General features: G+C 36.5%; 1 protein-coding gene across 50 annotated transcripts in view; it reads right to left on the bottom strand.

Annotated features, from left to right (window-relative positions):
* TTN (titin) overlaps positions 1 to 23020 on the bottom strand; it is a 277310-nt gene that overhangs the window by 153022 nt on the left and 101268 nt on the right. For 40 of the 50 annotated variants that reach the window (XM_045034065.1, XM_045034059.1, XM_045034049.1 and 37 more), the window contains 32 exons: positions 21376 to 21663; positions 20685 to 20777; positions 20278 to 20563; positions 19559 to 19742; positions 19023 to 19112; positions 18659 to 18926; positions 18289 to 18549; positions 16482 to 16691; positions 16175 to 16252; positions 16047 to 16073; positions 15520 to 15579; positions 15144 to 15227; positions 13400 to 13468; positions 12369 to 12416; positions 10841 to 11245; positions 10345 to 10404; positions 9862 to 9939; positions 9623 to 9700; positions 8936 to 9022; positions 8620 to 8700; positions 7538 to 7621; positions 7057 to 7140; positions 4965 to 5048; positions 4657 to 4737; positions 4432 to 4512; positions 4179 to 4262; positions 3829 to 3930; positions 3295 to 3402; positions 1170 to 1250; positions 680 to 757; positions 381 to 464; positions 138 to 221 (listed from right to left, as the gene is read on the bottom strand). The exons of 2 other annotated variants lie outside the window; for them this stretch is intronic. In XM_045034065.1, coding sequence (XP_044890000.1) covers positions 138 to 221; positions 381 to 464; positions 680 to 757; positions 1170 to 1250; positions 3295 to 3402; positions 3829 to 3930; positions 4179 to 4262; positions 4432 to 4512; positions 4657 to 4737; positions 4965 to 5048; positions 7057 to 7140; positions 7538 to 7621; positions 8620 to 8700; positions 8936 to 9022; positions 9623 to 9700; positions 9862 to 9939; positions 10345 to 10404; positions 10841 to 11245; positions 12369 to 12416; positions 13400 to 13468; positions 15144 to 15227; positions 15520 to 15579; positions 16047 to 16073; positions 16175 to 16252; positions 16482 to 16691; positions 18289 to 18549; positions 18659 to 18926; positions 19023 to 19112; positions 19559 to 19742; positions 20278 to 20563; positions 20685 to 20777; positions 21376 to 21663 — 3870 coding nt within the window. The remainder of the gene's footprint in view (positions 1 to 137; positions 222 to 380; positions 465 to 679; positions 758 to 1169; positions 1251 to 3294; positions 3403 to 3828; positions 3931 to 4178; positions 4263 to 4431; positions 4513 to 4656; positions 4738 to 4964; positions 5049 to 7056; positions 7141 to 7537; positions 7622 to 8619; positions 8701 to 8935; positions 9023 to 9622; positions 9701 to 9861; positions 9940 to 10344; positions 10405 to 10840; positions 11246 to 12368; positions 12417 to 13399; positions 13469 to 15143; positions 15228 to 15519; positions 15580 to 16046; positions 16074 to 16174; positions 16253 to 16481; positions 16692 to 18288; positions 18550 to 18658; positions 18927 to 19022; positions 19113 to 19558; positions 19743 to 20277; positions 20564 to 20684; positions 20778 to 21375; positions 21664 to 23020) is intronic. 8 more of the 50 variants (XM_045034030.1, XM_045034039.1, XM_045034041.1 and 5 more) reach the window with 8 other exon arrangements.

Raw genomic sequence — 23020 nt, forward strand, 5'->3', positions numbered from 1 at the left:
CAGATAAGGCAATAATACACCATTGCCTCCGACATACACCAGTAACCCCCACACACAAGGTGTGAGCCAAGGTCAGCAGCGAGAGGATGAAAAGACAAGACACGGTTCTTGTTTTTGTGCTGGAGAATTTCATTTACCTTTGGTTGGGGGAGGTTCTTCTTTCTTAACCACTTTTGGAGGAACCCTTTTTTCTGGAACTGGCTTCTTTGGCTCCTCTGGCACTTAAAAGATATCAAGCAACACAATCAAGCACACAACGTGGAAAATCTTAAACACAGGCACACGTTTTCCTGTTAGTGTTATACAAATCTGAAGAACGTACCAATTACGATGAAAAAGACAGACATTGTGCAAGAAAGAATAAAATAAAGCCAATATACCTTTAGCTGGTGGCACCTTTTCCTTTTTAGGAACTGCAGCAGGGATTTTCTTTTCTGGCACAGTTTTCTTAGGTGCCTCAGGAACTTTAGAAAGATGAGGTTTAAGAACATCAGTTTGCATTACAGATAAAGTGACACGTGGGGCTTCGCTTTTTGTAAAGACCATACGTACACACAAACATTAATGACTGAATCAGCAAAGATGTTGATACACGTGTGAGGACAAAATTCAGGCAGTCCTCAGAGGCTTTATAGCTATTAAAGCAAAGGGTATCATATTCTTTGAGAGAGAACTATACCTTCAGCTGGTGGAGGCTCCTCTACCTTAGCAGGAATTTTCGGTTTCAGCACAATCTTCTTCTCATGCTTCTCAAGCACTTGAAAAGATTACAAAATACACGTGTAGAAATGCCCAGATTCCTTTTTTTTTTTTTAACTGTTTATTTATTTTTGAAAGAGAGAGAGCACACAAATGGGGAGGTGCAAAGAGAGAGGGAGACAGAGAATCCGAGCAGGCTCTGTGCTGTCAGTGCAGAGCCCAATGTGGGGCTCAGTCTCACAAACCATGAGATCATGACCTGAGCTGAAACCAACAGTCAGGTGCTTAGGTGACTGAGCCACCCAGGTGCCCCCAGATTTCTTTTCAATAAAAATATATGGAATCTTTTTACTTAGGCGTGATGGCTATCAATACTTGCAATACAAGTGATAAACTAACCACAAGAGGACATAAAGAATGGGACAAGCCAAACACACGTGGGGCTCAAATTAACACAAGAGTCGGTATACCTTCGGCAGGTTCGGCCTCCACTCTCTTAGAAATAATGTGCATCTTTTCTTCCACGACATATTCCTCAGGCTCTTCCATCACTTTAAAGACATCAGTTTTAAAGAAAAGTTGTAGTGCTTTTCAAGTTTAACTTCAGCTGTAATTTATTACTTCAAAGAGCAATTAAAATAATAAAAAGTTTAACACGTGCCAGATCCCCGATTGTTCCCATTTAAGATACCCAAAGAAGTGCATTTTAGTCAAAGCATGTGCCTCAATGAAGCATGTGAAAAATAAGTTTCAATAATTTAATTTTCAAGTGTATCATAAAGATAATAATGCTTGTATTCACAGGAAGAACAGGACAAGTACACGACATAAAAAACAATCCTAGTGGCTAAATTAATAAGAACACAAGCATTTGGAGATAGGTTTCAAAAATAACAGAGCGCTCTAGGTTTGAAGGCTTCAGGGCAGAAACATACACTTGAGGAATCATAAATGGGTTTATAAAAAAAGCCTCTATTACATATGAAAAACCTACTGAGGACTTGGAAACTGGGTGGTGTATTTTTTTCCATCTTTGTGGGGACAGGTATGGTAGAAGAGACAGGTGTCTTCATATGATTTTTGAATCTATGTGTATAGTATTAATTATAGAATAGAATCTAGTTATAGATACATCTCTTTACACTAAAAGCCAACTTAAGAGACTACCCATCCTCTCTCTAAATCTTCCAGGCTTAATGAAAACTTAAGAACATCATAGAACATCTCTCTTTTTAACTAGAGTCCATATACAGAAAGAGATTTATAATGTGTACTGTCAAAAGTTGAAATCAGATTCATGCAGTGAGAACTTTCTTTTTTTTTTTAATTTTTTTAACGTTTATTTATTTTTGAGACAGAGATAGAGCATGAACGGGGGAGGGTCAGAGAGAGGGAGACACAGAATCTGAAACAGGCTCCAGGCTCTGAGCTGTCAGCACAGAGCCTGACGTGGGGCTCGAACTCACGGACCGCGAGATCATGACCTGAGCCGAAGTCAGCCGCTTAACCGACTGAGCCACCCAGGCGCCCCGAGAGCTTTCTTTATACACATGTTATGTTTGGTTTCCCAAACATGTCTAAAAGGGATGGGGCCCTCTTTGATCTATTAGATTCCTGACTTACACCCAACACCATGGCCTTTCCCAGGAAGCACAACAGAACCGGTGGGCTTCCTCTTGGGACTCATGTGCTGTCTTGCTCTGCTCCAAGCCATTCTGTTATGATTGCCCCTGGGAATTTTATATGGACTTTTCTTCCACGTGGAGAAGAAGTGGGGCACATTTATTAGCCAGAAATGCACTCTCAAGGGCATCTACATATAGAATTCTATTTATCTTTTTATTAGAAAAAGGGTCAATTTGTTACAGAGCTTACTGATTTTTCTTTAAAGCAGAGCTATGTCGGAACTTTCTTAAGGAAGTTCTTTCAGATATATAGCTGCACTTTAACAGTAAACCTAGTGGTATCTTACTCATTGAAAAGGACTGAAATAAAGCTTATTGTTCAATCCTTATGAAGCAATAGAGAACTAGCATTATAGGTATGGGGACATCTGAATAGTTAATTCAATCAAAGATATTACATCATTGTTTTCTCCACACATGAAATATAAGAAAAGCCTATGTGTTCAGTGCTTCACTATCAAACATGGCCTTGACTTCTGGAATATAATAACACAATTTCTTATTCATTTAAAAACTGTGAGTTGTGCTATCAACACTGCTTTATGTTACCCATGTTTTAGACATTAGACTACCAGGTGAAGTTTATGCTAGCCCACCATGCTGAAATCGAGTCCTGTCTACTGAAAGGATACATGTGTATGGCGATACCTGCACCATGAGTAACCTATAAACATGAAGCCTTTTCTCTCCCCCTTACCTATAGCCAAGTAAGAGAGGATGGACAAGAAATACATTGGATGTTTACTCTAAGTCCTGCTCCTGAATCTTGTGTTTTGATCAACAGATACATCTAATGAGGCCCACAGATGCTCACTGAATTTGTGTCACTTTCATTAATCTGAGAAACAATCTGTGAAAGAAAACAGCCCATCAAGACTCCAGATCATCTCTGGATCAGGGCATTGTTTACCTTCATATTCTGTAACTTCCACTTCCTCCTCCTCCTCCTCTCTTTCCTCTTCTCTATAAACTGAAACGGACACTCTTTCCTCTTCTGCTGAATAACTCCACTCCTCCTCTGCAGATATTTTAAAAGATAATATTTAATTTAAATTCAGTCTCCTGAAATACTGGTAATAGCCATATGTTCCCTACAGATAGATAATGGTTCTTCTCTCTGCTGAGGGCGTGGCTTCATAGTGCTTCCCTCATTACATGGAAGTGAGAGCTGATTTAAGATAAGAGAACAGTACAGCCCAAGACTGAGAAGAATATTCAGATGATGTCCAAGTGTGGCCACTTTGGACAATTATCACATTTTCAGCACCCCATTCACTGTCTTGGAATGATTTAGGACCAATGCAGACACGAAAGACTCAGTCTCAGAAAGCTATGGCATGTAGACACCGATAAGGACAACTTGTAAGGTAAACAGTCACATCTGGAAAGAAGGACATTGAGGAAACACACACACCCATTTCCCCCCTCACTTCTGATTATATACCTTCATGTCGCATGACTTCCACTCTTTGAGGAACTGCAACAGATAGTTTTTCTTCGGCAGCAAATCTTTTTTCTTCTACCACAGTTTTCTTAGAAACTTCAGCTTTAAAAAAGCATTAAAGTTGAAGTTTAAATTTTAAGAATCTTAATAATTTTCTCTCCCTAGGAGTTTGGGTAATAAATACACAATATACCGTTCTCACTAACACAATGGGAAAACAAGTTACGTAACATATCACAAGGATGTACACATAACAATTCAATCAGAGGAGAGACAGAGGGTCACGCAGGAAGACACGTGATGGAACAAAGGAAGAATTCACAAGCTAAAAGATTTGTGTCAAATCCTACCTCGGGGAGGAGGAGCTTTCTTAGCGACAGGAACTGGCACAGGAACTTTTTCTTCAGGGACGGGTTTCTTACGTAGAGCTGGCACTTTAGAAACATGTACTTTTAGAACCTCAGAGTCATCTCACCGAAGGCCAACCCCAAACACAGATATACACCCACAATGCACTCAATATCACAGAACTAACAAAACTATCATTCGCCTTGTCACAGAATATTATGTAAGATGGTTCTTGGAAAGAGAGAGAGGCGATACCTTTTGGTGGTGGAACTTCTTCCTCTTTTTGAGGAACGGGTCTTTTTTCTTCAGGAACTTTCTTCTTTGGTATTTCTGGCACTTAAAGAATAGTATTTGATTTTAAAATTCCCAGAACGGCAAAATAAATGAGCAACACAGAATTGGCATGCCCATGAAAGAAGACATGCAATTAAAGAAGCCTCAAGGAAAGACAAGGTTATTTATGAAGATGGAATTAAGTACCTGCTGGTGGTGGAGATTCTTCTCTTTGAGTAACAATGGTTATTTTTTCTTCTGTGACAACCCTCTTCTGTACTTCAGGGACTTGAAAAGACATGAATTTTTAGAAATGAATTTATATTTTCCCAAGTAGCTAATTTACAGCTATTTTGTAAAAGAGTAGGCAGGTGGACAGGCACTTCTGTTGAATTATTACTCACACCATAAAACACTCATTTTGAATTAAAGTAACTCAACACATAAGGAAACACAAAAGTGTTTTGTACTCAAGACATAACAATAGGGCTCCTTTACCACGCAAGACACTGTACCTTTAGCTGGTGGAACTTCCTTTTTCTTTGCGACAGGAACAGGAATCTTTTCTTCAGGGACCGGTTTCTTTGGCACCTCTGGGACTTAAAGTTTTTTAAACAGAACATTAGTTCAGACATATAGCACTTTTATGAATGGACATAGGCACATACACAAATCTTTAGTAGTTAATTAATGTTATAGAGTTTCGATGTATTGGCAAAATAACACAGAAAATTAGACTATAATGTTACAAAGGTCATGATGTGATAAATGCCACAAGTAGTGTTACAGAAGCATTCAAGCAATTAAAAGTGAGTTATATACACAAAAAGATATGTACATAACTTATTTACATATCAGTATGCTTTTGATAAAACAAACCAGTGACTACACAAACAATATAGTGTGTAGATATAGAATATAGCAAAGTGTTGTGATGTTTTGTATGGAGAAATGGAATCCATAATGACAATGGAGTTAATTTATCTAAGACTATCTTAGACTAAGACATATTTAGAATAATTGTATCTATATGTTAGCATTTTTTCCCATCTCTCTTCTGATTTTGTTTGTTTTTGAGGCAACTGTAGTGTGTTGAAAAATCAGGAAACACTCATTCTAGAGTAAATTGGCTTCTCCATCTGATATCCATGTGTCAATGGCTTTGGGAGCTCTGTGTGTGAAATTTTGTGGGTATGTGCATATATGCTTTTCTCTAAGAGGCTTCATTGTTTTCAAAAGGATCTCTGACCCAAAAAGGTTAACAACAGTTTAGTTTATCTAAGTGTTGATGGTGTGGAATTGTTAACCAGCAGATGTATTTTATTTTAACAGGATGCATTACCAGCAATAATTGTTTCCATTTCAAACAGGATAGCAGTTTTTGTGAACTCCTGCACTTCTCTACTTGCATTTGTAACGTCTCGATGTAATTATACAGATACACATTTCTGTCTGTATATATTATCTATATATGGGTGTTTATGCATATCTATATATGTTACTATGTGTATTTATTTCAATGGTGAGACATGTCTCTGTGTCTCCTTCAGGAGTGATCAAGTGGCTTTGGTATGAGTATTGGTTTTAGTAATATGATCTTTTAATATATTTTATCTTCATATACTCATTATATTTTAATGATTAGATAATCAGAAATCATTTTACAAATCATTCAATTAAAAAAAAAAAGACCCAGAATTCTGAAACAGTCAAGAGTTTGAGAAAGAGGAGAAACAGATTTGATTCAGGAAGAAACTGGACAATGGAAGTCAGGCAAAATGGGAACATGATGATTTCAGTAAGCCTAAATCGGATGCTACTGAATTCTTGCTGAATCTCTCTGTAACAGACCAGATGTGTGCAGTCTGTAGTTTCACTGCATCCATAAAGTCGTGTCTTATACCACCACCCGCCCCCACAAAACAAACCAAATTCAAAAGCGAAGTAAAGGATTAGCACATCGAATCCAAACATACCTAGACCAAAAGGCCTCTGACTAGGTAGTAGATAATCGTAACATTTATGGCAAATACTGACATTCAATTAAAGTCGGGAAACACGGTGAAAGTACATGTCGAAAATCAATGTTTCCCACTATCCTAGACTCACCACTATGGACTTTTCAGAAGAGTGACAGTTACTAGCAGCATTGTACAATCTTTGTCTAGTTAATATTCAGTTCTGCCAAACACCGTCAGAAGGTTCCTACTCTTTGTCTCTCATTGTAACTCATGGAAGTGTTTTGTATTAAGAAAAACATCCCATATATAAGGGGTGAAAGAGTTTTTCTTCCAAACACGCCTGCTGAATATGAGTTTCACAAAATTTCTTCTTTCTCTGAGACAGGAAAGATATTAAAAATTTAAGACAGCAGTTTGACATAGTTACTTCTTTTAAGAACACTTTGGTGATGTCTTTGGGATATTCAGTGTCATAAAAAATGCATGCCAAGAGTACAGCCCTGGAAGGTGGCAAACAAATGAAAAACATGAGGGGCATCTAAAAGACACAAAATACTAAGACAGCATAGCATGCGGTTGAAGACCACATAAAACAAAAGACTGGCATTTGAGGCCAAGGGTTGCCCCATGATCAGTTCTGGTGTACCTTTTGGGGGAGCAGCAGGTTCCTTTTTGGGTACAGGAACGGGCTTTTTCTCCTCTGGCACAGGTTTCTTGGGAACTTCAGGAACTTTAAAGATACCATTGTTGAAACAATGTTAAGAATTCGAGTCTCTTCTGAGACATTTAAGATTATACTAAAGCATAAATCCTCAGTAAGAGTGTAAGAACTTAGGAAGTAATTAAACATGCTCTACTTGTGGTAGAAATGTATGCTAAATAAATCAGTACCATAGAGACACTACATACATTCCATGAAACAAAGACCCAGTTAGTATGGTCTAAATGTTACTGATACTTGTATAATACATTACCACAATTAATGAAATAAACATACACAGAACTAAATACATTACAAATGGTTGACAGATGCTGTTTCGTTAATACACAGATCCCATAGAAAAAGATACAAAAAAAAAAAAAAAAGACAGACATGGAGAAATTTTTTTCCCAAAATATTATTCTACCTTTGGCTGGTGGGGGCTCCACCTTTTTAGGAACGGGAACAGCAACCACTTCTTCTGGGACTGGTTTCTTAGGTGGCTCAGGGACTTTAAAAAAGAGTGCCATTTTTGAGAAATCTTGTGTTTTTACAACAAGGTATATGTGGTTGCAAGGTAGTGTTAAAATAAAGTGTAGACATTTCTCTTTTATGACAAACGAATGCAAGAAACTTCTACGTGAGAAACGAGTGTGAAGGGAACTGAAAATGTGGCTGTTAGTCACCTTCGACTGGACTGCAGGAGCCTCCACTTTCCTAGAAAGTGCCCCAGATGCCAGTCTTAGAAACTTTACATGTACAAAGTGACTGCATTATAATGATTGCATTAGGTTATCTTAAATAGTTTTTGTATCCTAAATATGTAACGATTTGGGGAGGGGGTGTGGGGGAAGGGGAGCCCTAATTTGTAGCAGCTGCCATTTTCCAATTTCTGTGATGGTGTAAACACTCCCTCCCTGGCTACTGAGCATGGTGACATTGTCATGGAGTTGGGAAGAGATGTGCAGTTTGCCCACCGCAATCCAGTACTTCGACTACGTAGGCACAATAGATGGAAACAACCTCAGAGACAGAGATAATAATAATAAAGTGCAGTAAAAGTGGAAGCAGAGAGTTTTAACTATGATCATGGTTTTTAATATAATTTGTTTAATTGTAAGTTCATATAGTTTAACTTTCAGTCATGGAGGTATTTCACACTGGGTCGCAGCATCCCTGAAACTTAACCATCAACTCTGGGGAAGTTGGCATGAAACTCTGGGGAAGTTGGCATGAGCTGGCTCCAGGACATCAAATCTCTATTTCCAAAAAGCTGGTTGCTAGATTGTAAGGTCTCTGAAGCAGAGAACAGAGTTTCCATTTATGCTCATTCCTCTCTCTTGTGTGCTCCTCATGGTCTCCCATCCCCCTGTAATGTCCATTGTACACAGTGGCCATAGGTCTGCTGACCGTGTGACCAAATCCATTATGCAATATTAACATGTCCGGATGCTTGGATCTGCTATGGAAATTTTAAAAGATTTTAAACTTAGAAGGAATCACTAATACCTTTAGGTGGAGGCTCAGTCTTTTTGGAAACAGCAACATGAATTTTCTCTTCAGTAACAGTTTTCCTTTGTACCTCAGGGACTTAAAAAAAATGTACATTTTAATTACTGGTGTGCCATATTGTGGGTGGTAATTATAATTTACAAAGAATATTGAAATACGAATTAAAACAGAGACAATGTGCAATGAAAAGATGACAGAGAGCTACAAGGAGACAGAGATGCCTATAGAATCACAAGTTAGGTAAGAAGAAGAGGGACAAAAATTCATCTGACGCCCTTCCATCTGAGCCCCCAAATTCAAATGTGCCTTATACCTGTGACTGACACTTCCTCCTCTGTGTGAGAAGCAAAGAACATCTCTTCTTCTGAAATAACCATCTTCTTTGTATGCACAGCTGGGACTTCAAAGAGAGCATTTCACATTTAGTATTTGTTTCTCTAAGACAAGATACCAGATCAAATACATAGATTACATACTCTGTGTAAGTCTTTAGATACAGAATGAATGGGTTAATAGGAGAGCTTGAGAATAAAGTCAGTATTGACAAGAAAACAAATCATGTTCTGATATAGAAGGACAAACAACCCATGCAGCCTTTACCAAACATTATTAAGTGGGAATCAAATAGACACAACTTCTTCACACATAATGTGGTGCTTTTCCAAATCCATTACGGTTTCTTCACATGAACAAGAGGATGGGGAATATTATATGCAATGGGATGCATTGCATAGTAAAGTTAGAAGACTATTCACTAAACAAAGCCTTCCTTAGATTAAAAAAATTATGTAATTTTGAAGCAAAATTAGAAACAAAGGGAATGTTATTATGTCCTTAAGTTATGCATTATGTGCAACTCGACATAAAATATATACTGTATAAACATGTCTTCATGTTGGTAGTTTCAGGTTTGTGAATTGTTTAGTAATATATGTACACATATCCATAGACATAAATAAAAATGTTTAAAACTTGTAGCTGGAAAGACAAAGATGTATACCTTTCACTTCAATTACTTCTTCCTGCACTGGAGTCCGAGAAGGTTTTTGTGGAACAATCTTCTTTGAAACTTCGGGTACTTAAAAAATATGTACAGATATATTTGTATTGTGAAGAATATGGCTTTGCACAAAATTTAAAAATACTTTAGATGATTATATAAATAACTAACACGGGAACATACATCAGTAAACAGACGACGTGTGTACATGGTACTAGAAATGTTTTAAATCATAATACCTTTGGTAACTTGAACTTTCTCCTCCTCCATTCTTCGAGAAGTCTTTTCAATTTTTTCAACTACTGGCTTCTTTATAACTGCAAGCATTTTAAAGAAATTGCAGTACTTTTAGAATTTCTATTAAAATTCTCTCTCCCTATGTATCCATATATGTATGTATATATGTTTACATGCATATATAATATGTATATAATTTTAAAGAAAGAAACAAGTTTGGTACTCTGAACTTTAAGTACAAGGTTCTGTACTTCAAATATTTTGGTTATTTTTAAAAATATTTATCATAATAATCTTTTTATTATCTTTTAAAATTTTGCATTAAATAAATTAGATATTCTTAGGAAAAAAAATCGTTGATACAATAAAGCTTAGAGAAGAAGTTGTGCCTATTGGATTGAACTGGTGGTTTATACATCTTTGCCAAACAAGCCATGATAATGATGTTGATGCTCTGATCTACTTAAATAATTCCAATTACATACCTTTTGGAGGCGGTGCTTTCTTTTCAGGCACTTTTGCTGGAACTTTTCTCTCACGGGATTCTTTAACAAAAACAGGAATAAGAAGGGATGCTTAAATAGGTGAGTCCTAGTAGTTTGTATCAATTGCAAAGGAAATCAGAATATATAATCATGGAAAGTATTATGTTTGGGATCGTTATTGGAAACACGATCTCTTGCAGCTGGATTTCGAAGCAGGATCAAGCAGAGATGCAGCAAGGTAGTGGGAGTGAACCCTGAATTTCTGCATTAGAAAATAGCACTCGTAATTCAGTAACAGGACTGAATGTTTCCGCTTATAATGTCAAAGCCTGAAAATAATTACAGAAACTTAAAGATTAAGTTTCTAAAAATTTCTAACCTTAAGACCTAAATGATCATTTCACTGATTTCATATCCATTACAGATCAGGGTAACAACATTGAAAATATGAGGAACTGAGAAGAAAGAGAACAAAAGGCGCCCAGTTGATACATACCTTCGTAAACCTCCTTTTGCACTTGAATTACTTCTTTCTCTTGGTAAGTTTCTTCCCACTCTTCCTCCCCTTCGTCATAACCTTCTTCCCTTTCATAGTATTCCTGGCCTTCCTCGAAATCTTCTTCCCATTCCTCATGAACCTCCCTTTTAGCTTCTACCTTGGTCTCCTCATAATCTTCATCTGGTTCTTCATAGTAAGGTTCTTCAAATGGCTCCGTGTATGGTTCCACTTCTAGTTCGTCGTAAGGTTCTTCCAAAGATTCAATGAAAACTCTCTTCTCCTCATAGACGGCACGCTTTTTCTCATACACAGCTTCTTTTTCTTTCTGAACCTCTTTCTTTCTGGTTATGGTTTTTATCTTCACTTCTTCCGCCTTGGAGGATACATCGATAATTTCAGGAGCTAAAATGAATGAATGAATGAATGAATGAATGATACATCAAATGACAATATTAGCATATTAATTATATCCATTATCCATAATTATATCCATATCCAATTACTTCATAAACCAAAGCCTGTTGTCAAACAATATCAGTGTTTGGATCTCAGCGTTATGTCGATAATTTGTCATATTTTCTGTGTGTTGAATCCATTTAAATTTTTGTTGACTATCTGGGGCGCCTGGGTGGCGCAGTCGGTTAAGCGTCCGACTTCAGCCAGGTCACGATCTCGCGGTCCGGGAGTTCGAGCCCCGCTTCAGGCTCTGGGCTGATGGCTCGGAGCCTGGAGCCTGTTTCCGATTCTGTGTCTCCCTCTCTCTCTACCCCTCCCCCGTTCATGCTCTGTCTCTCTCTGTCCCAAAAATAAATAAACGTTGAAAAAAAAATTTATAAAATTTTTGTTGACTATGGAACACAATAAAGAGTATCAAGATGCACTCTACTCTTAATTTGAGGATTTTTCCAGTGTGAACAAAACAGCATTCAGTAAATATCAAATGGACACACCCTCCATTGTTCTAAAGGACCTCCAGTTTGCGAAGCCCCTGGTTTCCCACAAGGATATTTTAACATTTGATCATTTAATGGAATTTATATTTAATGTTAACCTCTATTTAAGTTTCTAATTATTCTTTCAGAAACATTTCTAATTTTAAAGCTACATTTCTGATAGTTGAATATGACTCTCTTATCAGTTTTGTAAAGATGATACTTAAAATTATGTAACCAAGTCAAATAGTTGTTTTTATAACAACAGCTTAAAAAAAAATGAAGGCTAACATTGTTTACGTGATCCTTAGTACTTGTGTTAACTACAACTAAAACAATAAGGATGCTGCCTCCCTTTCCACCCCTCACCACTGCTGTTTCCACTGAGGCTGCCTGCATCAACGTCGCCTCTGATTCCCTTTCTGGGATTGGAGCAATAGGAAATCGTCATTTCTAGTACTAATTTGAATATGGCAGAGGAGATGCCACAACTTTACGATCAACTAGAAGCCTCATATTTAAAAAAAGAATCCAGAGCAGAGATGCAAATCTCAGGAGTAAATAAAAATATTTAACGATATCGTTTCATTTACCTTTTGCTGGAATTAAGGCAGTAGGAGGCAGGGGCTTCTTGGCAACCTCTGGGATTTAAAAGAATAGAAAATACGTTTATCTTTAGATCATGCATTATTTAATGTTTACCAATCCTCTGCGCTTTGTTAGTCATTTGTACTATCTGTGACTACTAGACTAAATGCCTTTATAACTTCCAGATTTAGCCCACCAGAATTGCTAGGCAATGCCATATTAACAAAAATGGGGAAAGGCTGAACTCTGATTCTAGTTTAGGTCGATTTAAAACAATTTCAATGAACATGACACATGAAGAGACTATTCAATAAGTCTAATGCCAGAAAATAAGGCGTGTTTCATTTTTTCAGTGGTTAACTATGAAGTTGAGAAAATATCCACACTTTTTGAACTTCCTCTTATACCATAATGTTTCACAAATAGTCACTCAGGGAAACATCTCTGGGAATGGTGCCTTGTGCTCCTGGACTCTCCTTCCTTCAGGAGGACTTCCTTACTCTAATCTTGGTTAAATAGGTAAAACTATTTGCTTCAATTTAGTTATCTAGTCTCCCTCCTAAAACACTTCCAGGATTTGGTACAAATGGAAGTAATTGAATTGATCCTCCTTCAAAAAGTGTTTTATTTTTCTTCAGGAACTGGCAGCAAGATGAGCCAGGAAGGGTTGTGAGTTGGGCTGGAACAGCCACTGAAATTAGCATCAGTCCTTGGCCTTCTATTGGTACAATTGACTCCAGAGCAGCCATGGGACTGGAAGTGCCATCCAGAGATAACAAGAGCTCTGGTGCTACCGCTGTGTGCCATGGACAGACACAGGCACAGGTGGACAGGGAAAAAAAAAAGGAGAAAGAAAGTTGACGAAAAGAAAGTGAGGACTGAGTTCAATCAAGAAGAGGGCATGAGTGAGGGAAGGCAGAGGTTCCATTTTGTGAATTCAAACTCTTAACTTCCTCAGCCTCCACTATTTGGCATTAAAAATTGTTAACCAGGACAAAAGCAGTAACATTCAATTTTGATTAATTAATTATAATACCTGTAGGTGTCTCTTCTTTGGGCTTTGCAACAACTTTTTTGGCATCTTTCTTCACAGCTTTTTTGGTCACTAAAAAAAAGAATGTCAGAGGTAAACAAGTAAAATGTTTCCAGGCTTTGATGGTAATGAGATCTTGCAACATTATTGCAAGATACCTTGTTTAAGAAAGGTCTTGTGCTAGAATGCAGAAAATGTTTTTTGGATGGAGATAGAGTATGTAGGGTGATTTTATGCCTGTCTACAGTTCAAGTTTTCAAAACACCGAGCCCATGAACCTGTGAGACCATAAATAGAAAAGGTCCACATTTTCACTTTGTTTCACTTAGATAAGAGCACTTTAAATTTGTCAGAAAGAAGAACAAGTGAATTAGAAAAATTAAAAGTCCTATCTATGATACTGTAGTAGTATTCTTTGTTGTTGCTGACATTATACTTTGATCATGGCCCTTACTCATAACTTGATTACAGCTTTTGATATTCATGAATAACACAGTTTTTAACTTTTAAAATAAGGTCTCATATTTTAGTGGGTAGTCAAACTTAGCCATGTTGACAGTATCATTCCAAGACTCATTCATTAAGATATGATTATTATTCCTGACAACACATGTAAATGGAAATTTAATTTATGATTTTTAATTCTTGTTCTTCTTTGCTCTCAGAAGTAGATGAAATATACTTAACTATTCATATAAGTTATAAAAATGCTTTTGTTATTGAGATGGATTCGTCACAAAACTGGAAGTTTTTCATTTTTTGTTTGTCTACTATAGTTTCCCTGAGGCTGGCTGAAAACTAGCTCAACCTCTTGACACCAATGGTAGCAGATATTAGGGGACTAGCATGCCAAACCCTGGAAACTGCTACACAAAAATCTGACTATGGAAATATCTGGTTTTGACATGCAGATTTTTTTCCTGATGCGAGAATTCTGACAGCAATTCTCAACTTTCAGAACTCTAGAAAGTCCCAGGAAGTCTGCTGACTGATTTATTGAATAGCTTGGGGGACAAATAGCATAATTTGTCTATTGAAGTATTTGAAAAGGGAAATTCCCTGACATACTCAAGAGCTCTTTATCGGTTAACTCATTCCTTAGCTAAGGAAAAAAGAAATCAAATATATCAAAGATATTTTAAGTCATATTTTTGTAACAAAACAGCAAATTTTAAAAAGGCGTTAACATTGTAATTGAGAAAAAAATACAAACTATAATTTGCAACATGACCATAAACTAGTATGGGTTATCCTCAGGAACTTCACTAGAAATTAATTCCATTATATATACACACACACACACACACACACACACACACACACACGTATACACGTGTATATATACATATACATATATATATACATACACGTGTATATATACATATATACATGTGTATATATGTATATATACATATACTATATAAAATATATTGTACATATATATACATATATAATAAGAAACATGAAATCAATTTGCCATTAATGTTTAAGTGATTCCATTAAGATAAAATATTTTAATATCAAGCATTGCATTTGGTTTGATGGTTATTTTCATAGTTTTAATCATAGTTTTAATCATATGTCTGTCTTACACATATTTAAAGTATTGAAAGTAAATAATTTACATTTTGAAAGGCAATTCAACCTGTTGACCACTAGAGGGCCAACATGTTGCATTTGACAACATTTTCCAGGTCTGCAATAATTAATTATATACTTTGACATTTAGGTAGATAACATAAAATACCTTCGATGCGTTTTGCTGGTGGTTTCTTTTCTTCAGGTGTTGGTAGCAACAGAGGAATAGGAGGAACAACCGTAGGAGGGATTTCTGAAGAAAAGAAATGCCATCATCATGGTTTGGTTTTTTATTTGGTGTGAAGTATAATGAAAAGTCTGATTCATTACTTTCAGTACTCAAAGGTGTTATACTATAAATTAATCAACCAGAGAAAATAAAAATAGTATATATTTATAATTGTTACTACTCTTCTGCTTTGATTTTTAAATATACAGTGAAGAATATGATGTGTTCTGGCTTTCTGCTGTGGTTTGGCATCGCTAATTTCCTAATGGTAGAAAATTGTTGCTGCAAGCCCAGGGGTCGTGGTGTTGGGTCTTACCTTCTGGAGGGACTGCTCTGATAGGCATGGTTGGGATTGGAACCCTGGAGTCCGGAATATCTGAAAAGGAACATTTAATGATCAGCATCGAGGGATTGAAACAACACATATTTATTAGACAACTAAGATGTGTTTGTCAGGCATTTCCAACAGCAGAATCTAATCTACAGACACCTGTATATAGAACTTAATATAGAGAGATATTAGAATTCTTTTGTAAGTAACCACATAGGCAGGTTGATTCCCTGTGAAAACTGGTTTTGTTCTATGGCCACACAATTTTGGCATGATCCTAGATACCAGCTAAATGAGACCTTATTATCTCTAATTTCCCAAGCTCACAAAGCCTAACATTTATCTTATTTCCTGAAAATAATTTTACTGAATAATATTGGACTAAAAAAATAAACAATATTTTTAGACTTTTCAGTTTGGCTTCTATCATTTACAAAATTACGTTGAATATATGGTGAACAAGGGTTGATTTCTTTTCTTTTCTTTCTTTCTTTTTTTTTTTTTTAACTTACCAGGAGGCTTCATCTCAAGTTTGATTTCTGCAAAAGAAAAAAAAATGACATTTTTGTATTTAGAATCATCTGGGCAGGCTTCTTTGTTTCAAAGATTGCAGTGTGACTTTCATGTGGTGTTTTCTGACCTTTAGTTGTTAGGTACAGTTCTGCTGTGCTTCTGGCTTCACCTCTTGGTTCCAGTCGAGCAATTACCGAATAGACACCTAAGGAGAAGAATCATCAAACTTTGTTTTCTGGTGTTTGTAAATTACCCTTCTTTATTTAAATACAGGATTTAATTTGAATTTATTTATGTATATTTATATATAATTCTCTTTCCTTAAGTAGTATTCTATATAAAATTACAGAGTGTAAGTGTAAATTTGGGTACAAGTATATACAACGGACAAGATTTAAATGATATATTCACAAGGACCCTGTGAACTGAATTACCTTCATCATCTGGGGTCACATTGTGGATGGTCATATAATGGCAGCGACCATCATTCCTGAAGTTGTATTTCTGGCTCTCAGTCAGTTCTGTTGGTCCTTTATACCATGTTACAATGGCATCATCAAAGGACACTTCACATTCGAAGGTGGCAGACTGATGCTCACTCACCACAATGTTCTGTATGCGTTTCGTAAACTGAATTGGTTCAGCTGCACAAAGAGGAGTCAAAGTTAGATTGTACAGGGAGGAAGTTTTTGTAGTCTCCTTTCTCCTCAGACAGTTAAACTCTCCATCTTTGTCTCCAATTGGAATATAACAAAGGCCGAAAATGTAAAACAAAAAAGAAAGAGCTCTTGTCTGCATCAGTAACAAAAAATTATCCCAATACTTAAGTGTATTCCTTCAAGACCAGTGTAGGAAAGTATAAAGAAATCCCTGAGAGTCCTTAAAATATTTGCACAAAGGCAACAGTCAAAGGTGCTTATAACCCAAAAGTCAAATTAAACTTTAAAATGTTAGTGAAGTTTGGGTTCAAAATAAAGGGAACATAAACTTAACTTTACTCTGTAATTTATTCTCCTTTGAAATTCTATCTTCTGTAAAAATAATCTTGCTATTCAGGACCTAGAATTGTTTATTATCTACTATGTTATAACTTTCCTTGTGAAATAATGTAAACTCAGTAGGAAGTCTGGACTTTAAAATTTCACAAGATTCATTTATCAGATTCTGAAACCTGCTTGTAAGCACCTGTGGACATACACAAAGGAGTCAATCCATGGGAATTGCAGGCATGGTTAGTAGGAGAATGGGCTGGAGTAGGCGGTCCTTCTGCAAAATTTTATTCGGAAGTTTGGAATTCAATGTATAACAGTATCAAGAACATCTTCGACATCATAAGTACTCTGGTGAGCTTTTCTTTTCTTTTTTTTTTTGAGGGATCATATAAGAATGCAATTATTTAAAAAATGATAAGTGGTTTCAACTGGATCCTTTAAATTGAAAATAAGAAAATTTTTTGAGCTTTAAAATACAACCAGGCATTAATACCCGTTTAAAGCAAGTCAGAGAAATTGAAAAGTCATATAGTTGTATTTTAACAACTATAAGTGGGCATCAACTGGACGTAGATGCTATCATTATAGCCAAAATGTTGCTCAATAGAACCCATGGGTGTCTTTGGATAATGCACACAGTCAAAGGATTGGGAAATGAATACTGCTGCTCCTAAATCCTCAGATTTCACTTTATTTCAGAGATTTAGAAGATTGGAATATAATCCTCACATGAAATAATTATTTTTGAAAAATAGCTGCTAATCACACACCCCATATGTTGTTAATTTTATCTAAAAGGTAGATTCAAATTAATTTCTATAAACAAAACATCAACTCATAGCCAAGATCTTTTAGATACAGCTATGAAATCTGGTCATGTCTGTGATTTCTTTCTTAGAATAAGAATCACAGATGTGAGAATTATGGAAACTGGTAAAATTATAAAGACTTGTTGAATTTTGCAGAATTATTTAGAATTTAAATAACTGTTAGAAAGTCAGGTCTTAGTTTAGACTGGTATCCGCCTTTGATCCAAAACTACGCAAAGGAATTGGCATTTGTGTGACTATTTCCCTTTTGGTTTCATGTGAATTTTGAGATGTGAGTGAATGCTGTGAGTACGTGTTGGGAAATGAGAACACAAGCACTTTGGAATATGCGCAATGGCAGGGTGACAGCAAGCAGCAGGGGTCCCATATGGCTGCCAATGACCTGTGCTGGAAGAGTCCAGCCATAGTCTTTCACCCACCTTCAATTCTGAGCTCTGCTGAAGTTTCGAGGTCTTCATATTTGCAGGTGTACTTGCCCTGGTCTTCTGCTCGCACATCAGCAATGGTCAGTTTATGCACTTTGTGTTCCACTTCTGTCTTATGTCTACCTTGGGGTTTAAGGATTCTGCCATTTCTGAACCATTCAGATTTTACGTTTGGCACAGAAAACTGGCATGTCATGGTGCACGTCTGGCCTTCTTTCAAAGTAACATCCTGAAGATGCCGCTCCCAAGCAGGCTCTGTTGGAATGATACAAAAAACATTTTGTTCAATACCACATGCAGATGTGCTCAATAGTGAATTAATCTCACAAGTTTTTTTTTTTTTAATACGATGATTTTTACTTACCAATTACAGTTAGTTTAGCACTAGCAATGTGTGGACCACACACCAGTCTATAATTGCCCTGATCTTTAAGTTGACAGTTTTTGACTCTGAGTGTATGTCGATCACCATCAATACTTATTTCAAATTTATCACTGGGTTCCAGTTTTTCAGTCCCTTTGTACCATGAAAGCTTGATCTCTGGATAATTAATCTTAATGTCAATTTCAAACACAGCATCATCATCTTTCAAAACTGTCTGATTCTCAATATCCTTGATCAGAGTGACAGGCTAGGAGAATAAAGAATTGACACATGTTAGTCACTCCTTTCCTTATAATCCTGAATAATAACCTGTTCACTGTGTTATCATCATAACTCATTTTACCTCTGTCTGTGACAGCCTTTGCTGAATAAATGATACAAGTTCCTCAAATTCCTTTTCATCCTTCTCTGACTTCTCTATTTCCTCAATTTCCTGAGGAGGAAAAAGTTTAAGTATTACATATGGAAAAAATGTGAATTCGAGGATACATGATTCTACTCAGCTTCCACTCTTGATGCTGTTTAGGTTATACTAAGTGATCTTATACAGTTGTAGGGCTCTGGAAATTCAAAGGGGATATATTAGATGTTTCAAATGTAATTTTTTAAATCTGTATTTTTTAATGTTTATTTTTGAGACAGAGAGAGACAGAGCATGAGTGGGGGGGGGGAGGGGCAGAGAGAGACACACACACACACACACAGAATCCCAAGCAGGCTCCAGGCTCTGAGCTGTCAGCACAGAGCCCCATGCGGGGCTCAAACTCATCAACCGCGAGATCATGACCTGAGCCGAAGTCGGAAGCTCAAACAACTGAGCCACCCAGGCGCCCCCCCAATATAAATTTTTAAGATGATGCTATATACAAAAGAGCATACCAATCTATGGGTCTCTTCTTCTTGACTTTGCTTTAGTATTTCAAATGCTTGAAGAAGACCCCGGAAGTCAGTGATTCCATACATCCGGGCATATTTTTCATATTCTTTAGGATCAACATTTTTGAGAAGTTCCATGATATCGATTTCCTCTTCTTCTCCAGGTCCTTTCTTTAAGATTGGAGTCCTAAATGAAATCAGAAATACACATAAATCACCTGTCTTCTACTTATTTTGAATTGCCTATCATTTAAAGATTATAAATGTCAGTAAGGTTCTTTTCCCCTTCACAAAGACATAGTGCTATGTCCTTTATTCAAGAAATATTAGTCTTTCAGGGGCACCTGGGTGGCTCAGTCGGTTAAACATCTGACTTTGGCTCTAGAAAACAATTCAGAACATGAGAAATAATACGTAGAAATAAAAATGTCATATCTAGATGCATACACACTTCTCTGTAGACCATTTCCTTTGTTCAAAATTTTAATAAAACTTCACTTCATTCTCAGAACTTTCTCATGATCATTCAGAAATTGATCTTAATGAGCCACTAACTTATGCCCAAATACTGGATGTTTGCTTATATGTTTTTGTGAGAATGTCTGTGTGCTTATGTTCTTACATGATCTGAATCTTGGAGGGAAAGGTCCGTACCTCTTGAGAGATCTCTTTTGTGAATGGAAATTTACTGTGCATGTTTGTTTTTTTTTAATTGAACTTACTTTTTCAGCATTGCTCTAAGATCTCCTTCAATCTTCTCTTGTTTCTTCCTTTCATCCACCTGTAGGTTGACATTACTTTCAATTTCACCATGTTTATTAAATGCGACACATCTATACAATCCAGAATCCGTTTTTGTGGTGTCTCTAATCTCCAACTTTGCTTCATCGCCTTTCTGGTGGATAAAAATGCGACCCCCTTGGTTCAGTTGTCTCCATTTCCCTTTTGTCCATTTAACATTTGGAATTGGATCACCTCCAACTTTTGCAATGAATGTTGCAGTGGTTTCTAAGGAAGAATGAAAGCAAATGAATAAAGACCTTAATTTTCCCAAATCAGTTCTTGCAGATTTAAATTGGTGGCAAAATGTACAGGGTAGACAACGATGCACTTTTCACGAAGTACTTACTTTCTACAACTCTGATACTCTGAGGTTCTGACACGAAGAAGAGTTTCCCATCTACTGCTGCTTTCTTAGCCACAGGGACTGCGGCTGGTTTGTCTGAAAGACATATTTACATGTTTTGTTATTACAATTACATTAAAATTGGAATAGATGATTCCGTTGTAAAATAAGCTTTAGGAATTTGGCCATGTCAAAGATATCATTCACTCTAGGACTCTAATGAGAGTATAAGAGTGGGTTATGGGAGATACAGCAATTTTATAAGCATTTATAACTAGTATAACTAGTTATAGCTCTCACATACAGGTTGAATGACAATTATAATATCAGTATCAAATTTTATATTTCTATGCTTGGCTTTATTATATAGATTTCCCCCAGGACTATGACATCAGACTACTTCATGTTACATTATTATAGCATAATTTTTGGAACTTAATTATACATTCTTGGATACAGTAAAAAAGGTACAAGAAAGAGGATGGTGAACTTGGGGTAATTTCAGACAATTTGTGTTGAAATCATTTTCATTGAATTCTCTAATACTTCAGTCATAATAAGGGGGCTATAACTGCAAGTGAGCAAGAACTGATGTTTCTAAAAATTGGATTCCATTCTTATTTAAGTTGTAATAAGAAAATAAATGTGACCAGTCATTGACTTGGTCTGAATAATACTTCGGAGGTATCTGTACCTTTAATGGTCACTTTTGATTTTGAAGTGTCACTTCCAGCCACATTCGAAGCTTTACACACATAATCTCCTGAATCTGCTTTAGTCACGTCCTTAAGTTCCAGTACTGCGGTGCCATTAGCAAAGCTGAAGCTGCATCTGTCTGAAGGCTTTATCTCCCTTCCAGCCTTCAGCCACTGGATCCTGATCGGCTCTGATCCACGAACATGGCAACTGAGCTGCACAAATTCTCCCTCACTTGCTGTTACTGGAGTAAGGTGCTGATCAAACACAGGAGCTTTCTTAGGTTCTGGAATTGAAAAGATATTTTAAAAAAATGTTTATTTATATATTTTTGAGAGGGAGGGGAGGGGCAGAGAGAGGGAGAAAGAGAATCCCAAGCAGGCTCCACCCTTTTAGTGCAGAGCCTGATGAAGGGCTTGAACTCACAAACCATGAGATCATGACCAGAGCCGAAATCAAGAGTAAGATGCTTATACAACTGAGCCACCCAGGCATCTCAGGGACTATTTTTAAACATAAAAGGAACATAAAAGCCAAAAAAAATTGAATTTCAGAAAAGAGATGTTTTGTCTCTAACAGGCAATACTGGTTGTGGTAGTAGAACTGAACCAAGAACTGAATCAAGGTTGATTACTCTCTGAAGGCAATAGCTACATTTGTTAGATTTTTTTTAAAGACAAAGGTTTAAAAATAAGCAAAGAGTAGATGCCATGTTGCTCATAAATCATGTAAGCATCTGTGTCCTGATTAAGCACTGCAAACATTGCAACTGGCAGTTCCTATAAACTTCTGTGCCATATAGCACACAACTGATTCTCTCCAACCTGCATATATCTGCATTTTTGCCAAACCCTAAAGACTAAGGGCCTACTGGGGAATTCTCCTCATCTAGAGGAGCAGTTCTTGCTGTCCTCTGGGAAGGAAAGCCAACATTTTAGTAATCCATGAGCCCATATTGTAATACGTGATTATCTGTGACTTTCATCTTTAGTTGTTAAATGCAGCTATAGTAGCATTTAAAATCCAGTCTTTGCCCAAAAGGAAACAGCAGCTGAAGCTCAGTCAACTGAAAACCAATGAAGAATACACAAGTAACGTGATAGGAAGGCCATGTCCAACTCAGTGTTATATAATGATTTTATTCAGTGATTCTGAGAAATATTAAAATAAGGCAATATTCATGATTGTAATGGTTAAAACTTCTGACGTCTACGTAAAAAATTTTTTACTTCTACAAAGAAATAGCCTCTGAATTCTATAGAAAGTACTTATCTACTTAATAACCACCAGGGATGCAAATCATAAATATAAGACACTCCTAAGGATACATTTTTTTTGTTTTATTAAACATATTTTAAAACTAAATGCACTTAAGTTCTGTTCAATGAGTGTATTTTAAGTTAAGACAACTCAATGATATTAGCCTATTAGTGATATTAACCTATTACTTAGTGCACGTACCCTGAAATGGCATGCTATGTCATCAGAGCTGGTAATCAAACTCCCAGCTACTCTAGGAAGTTGGCTTGTAAAGTGACTTTGATGATTCTACATCAGACTCATCTGGATGAAGCCATTATGGTCAGAAGATCAGATAAAAAAGACCTCCTTAAATGATACACTCTATTTCTTTGCCTCAAGCT

Source organism: Felis catus, chromosome C1 (assembly GCF_018350175.1).
Source record: "Felis catus isolate Fca126 chromosome C1, F.catus_Fca126_mat1.0, whole genome shotgun sequence".
NCBI classification, from domain to species: domain Eukaryota; kingdom Metazoa; phylum Chordata; class Mammalia; order Carnivora; family Felidae; genus Felis; species Felis catus.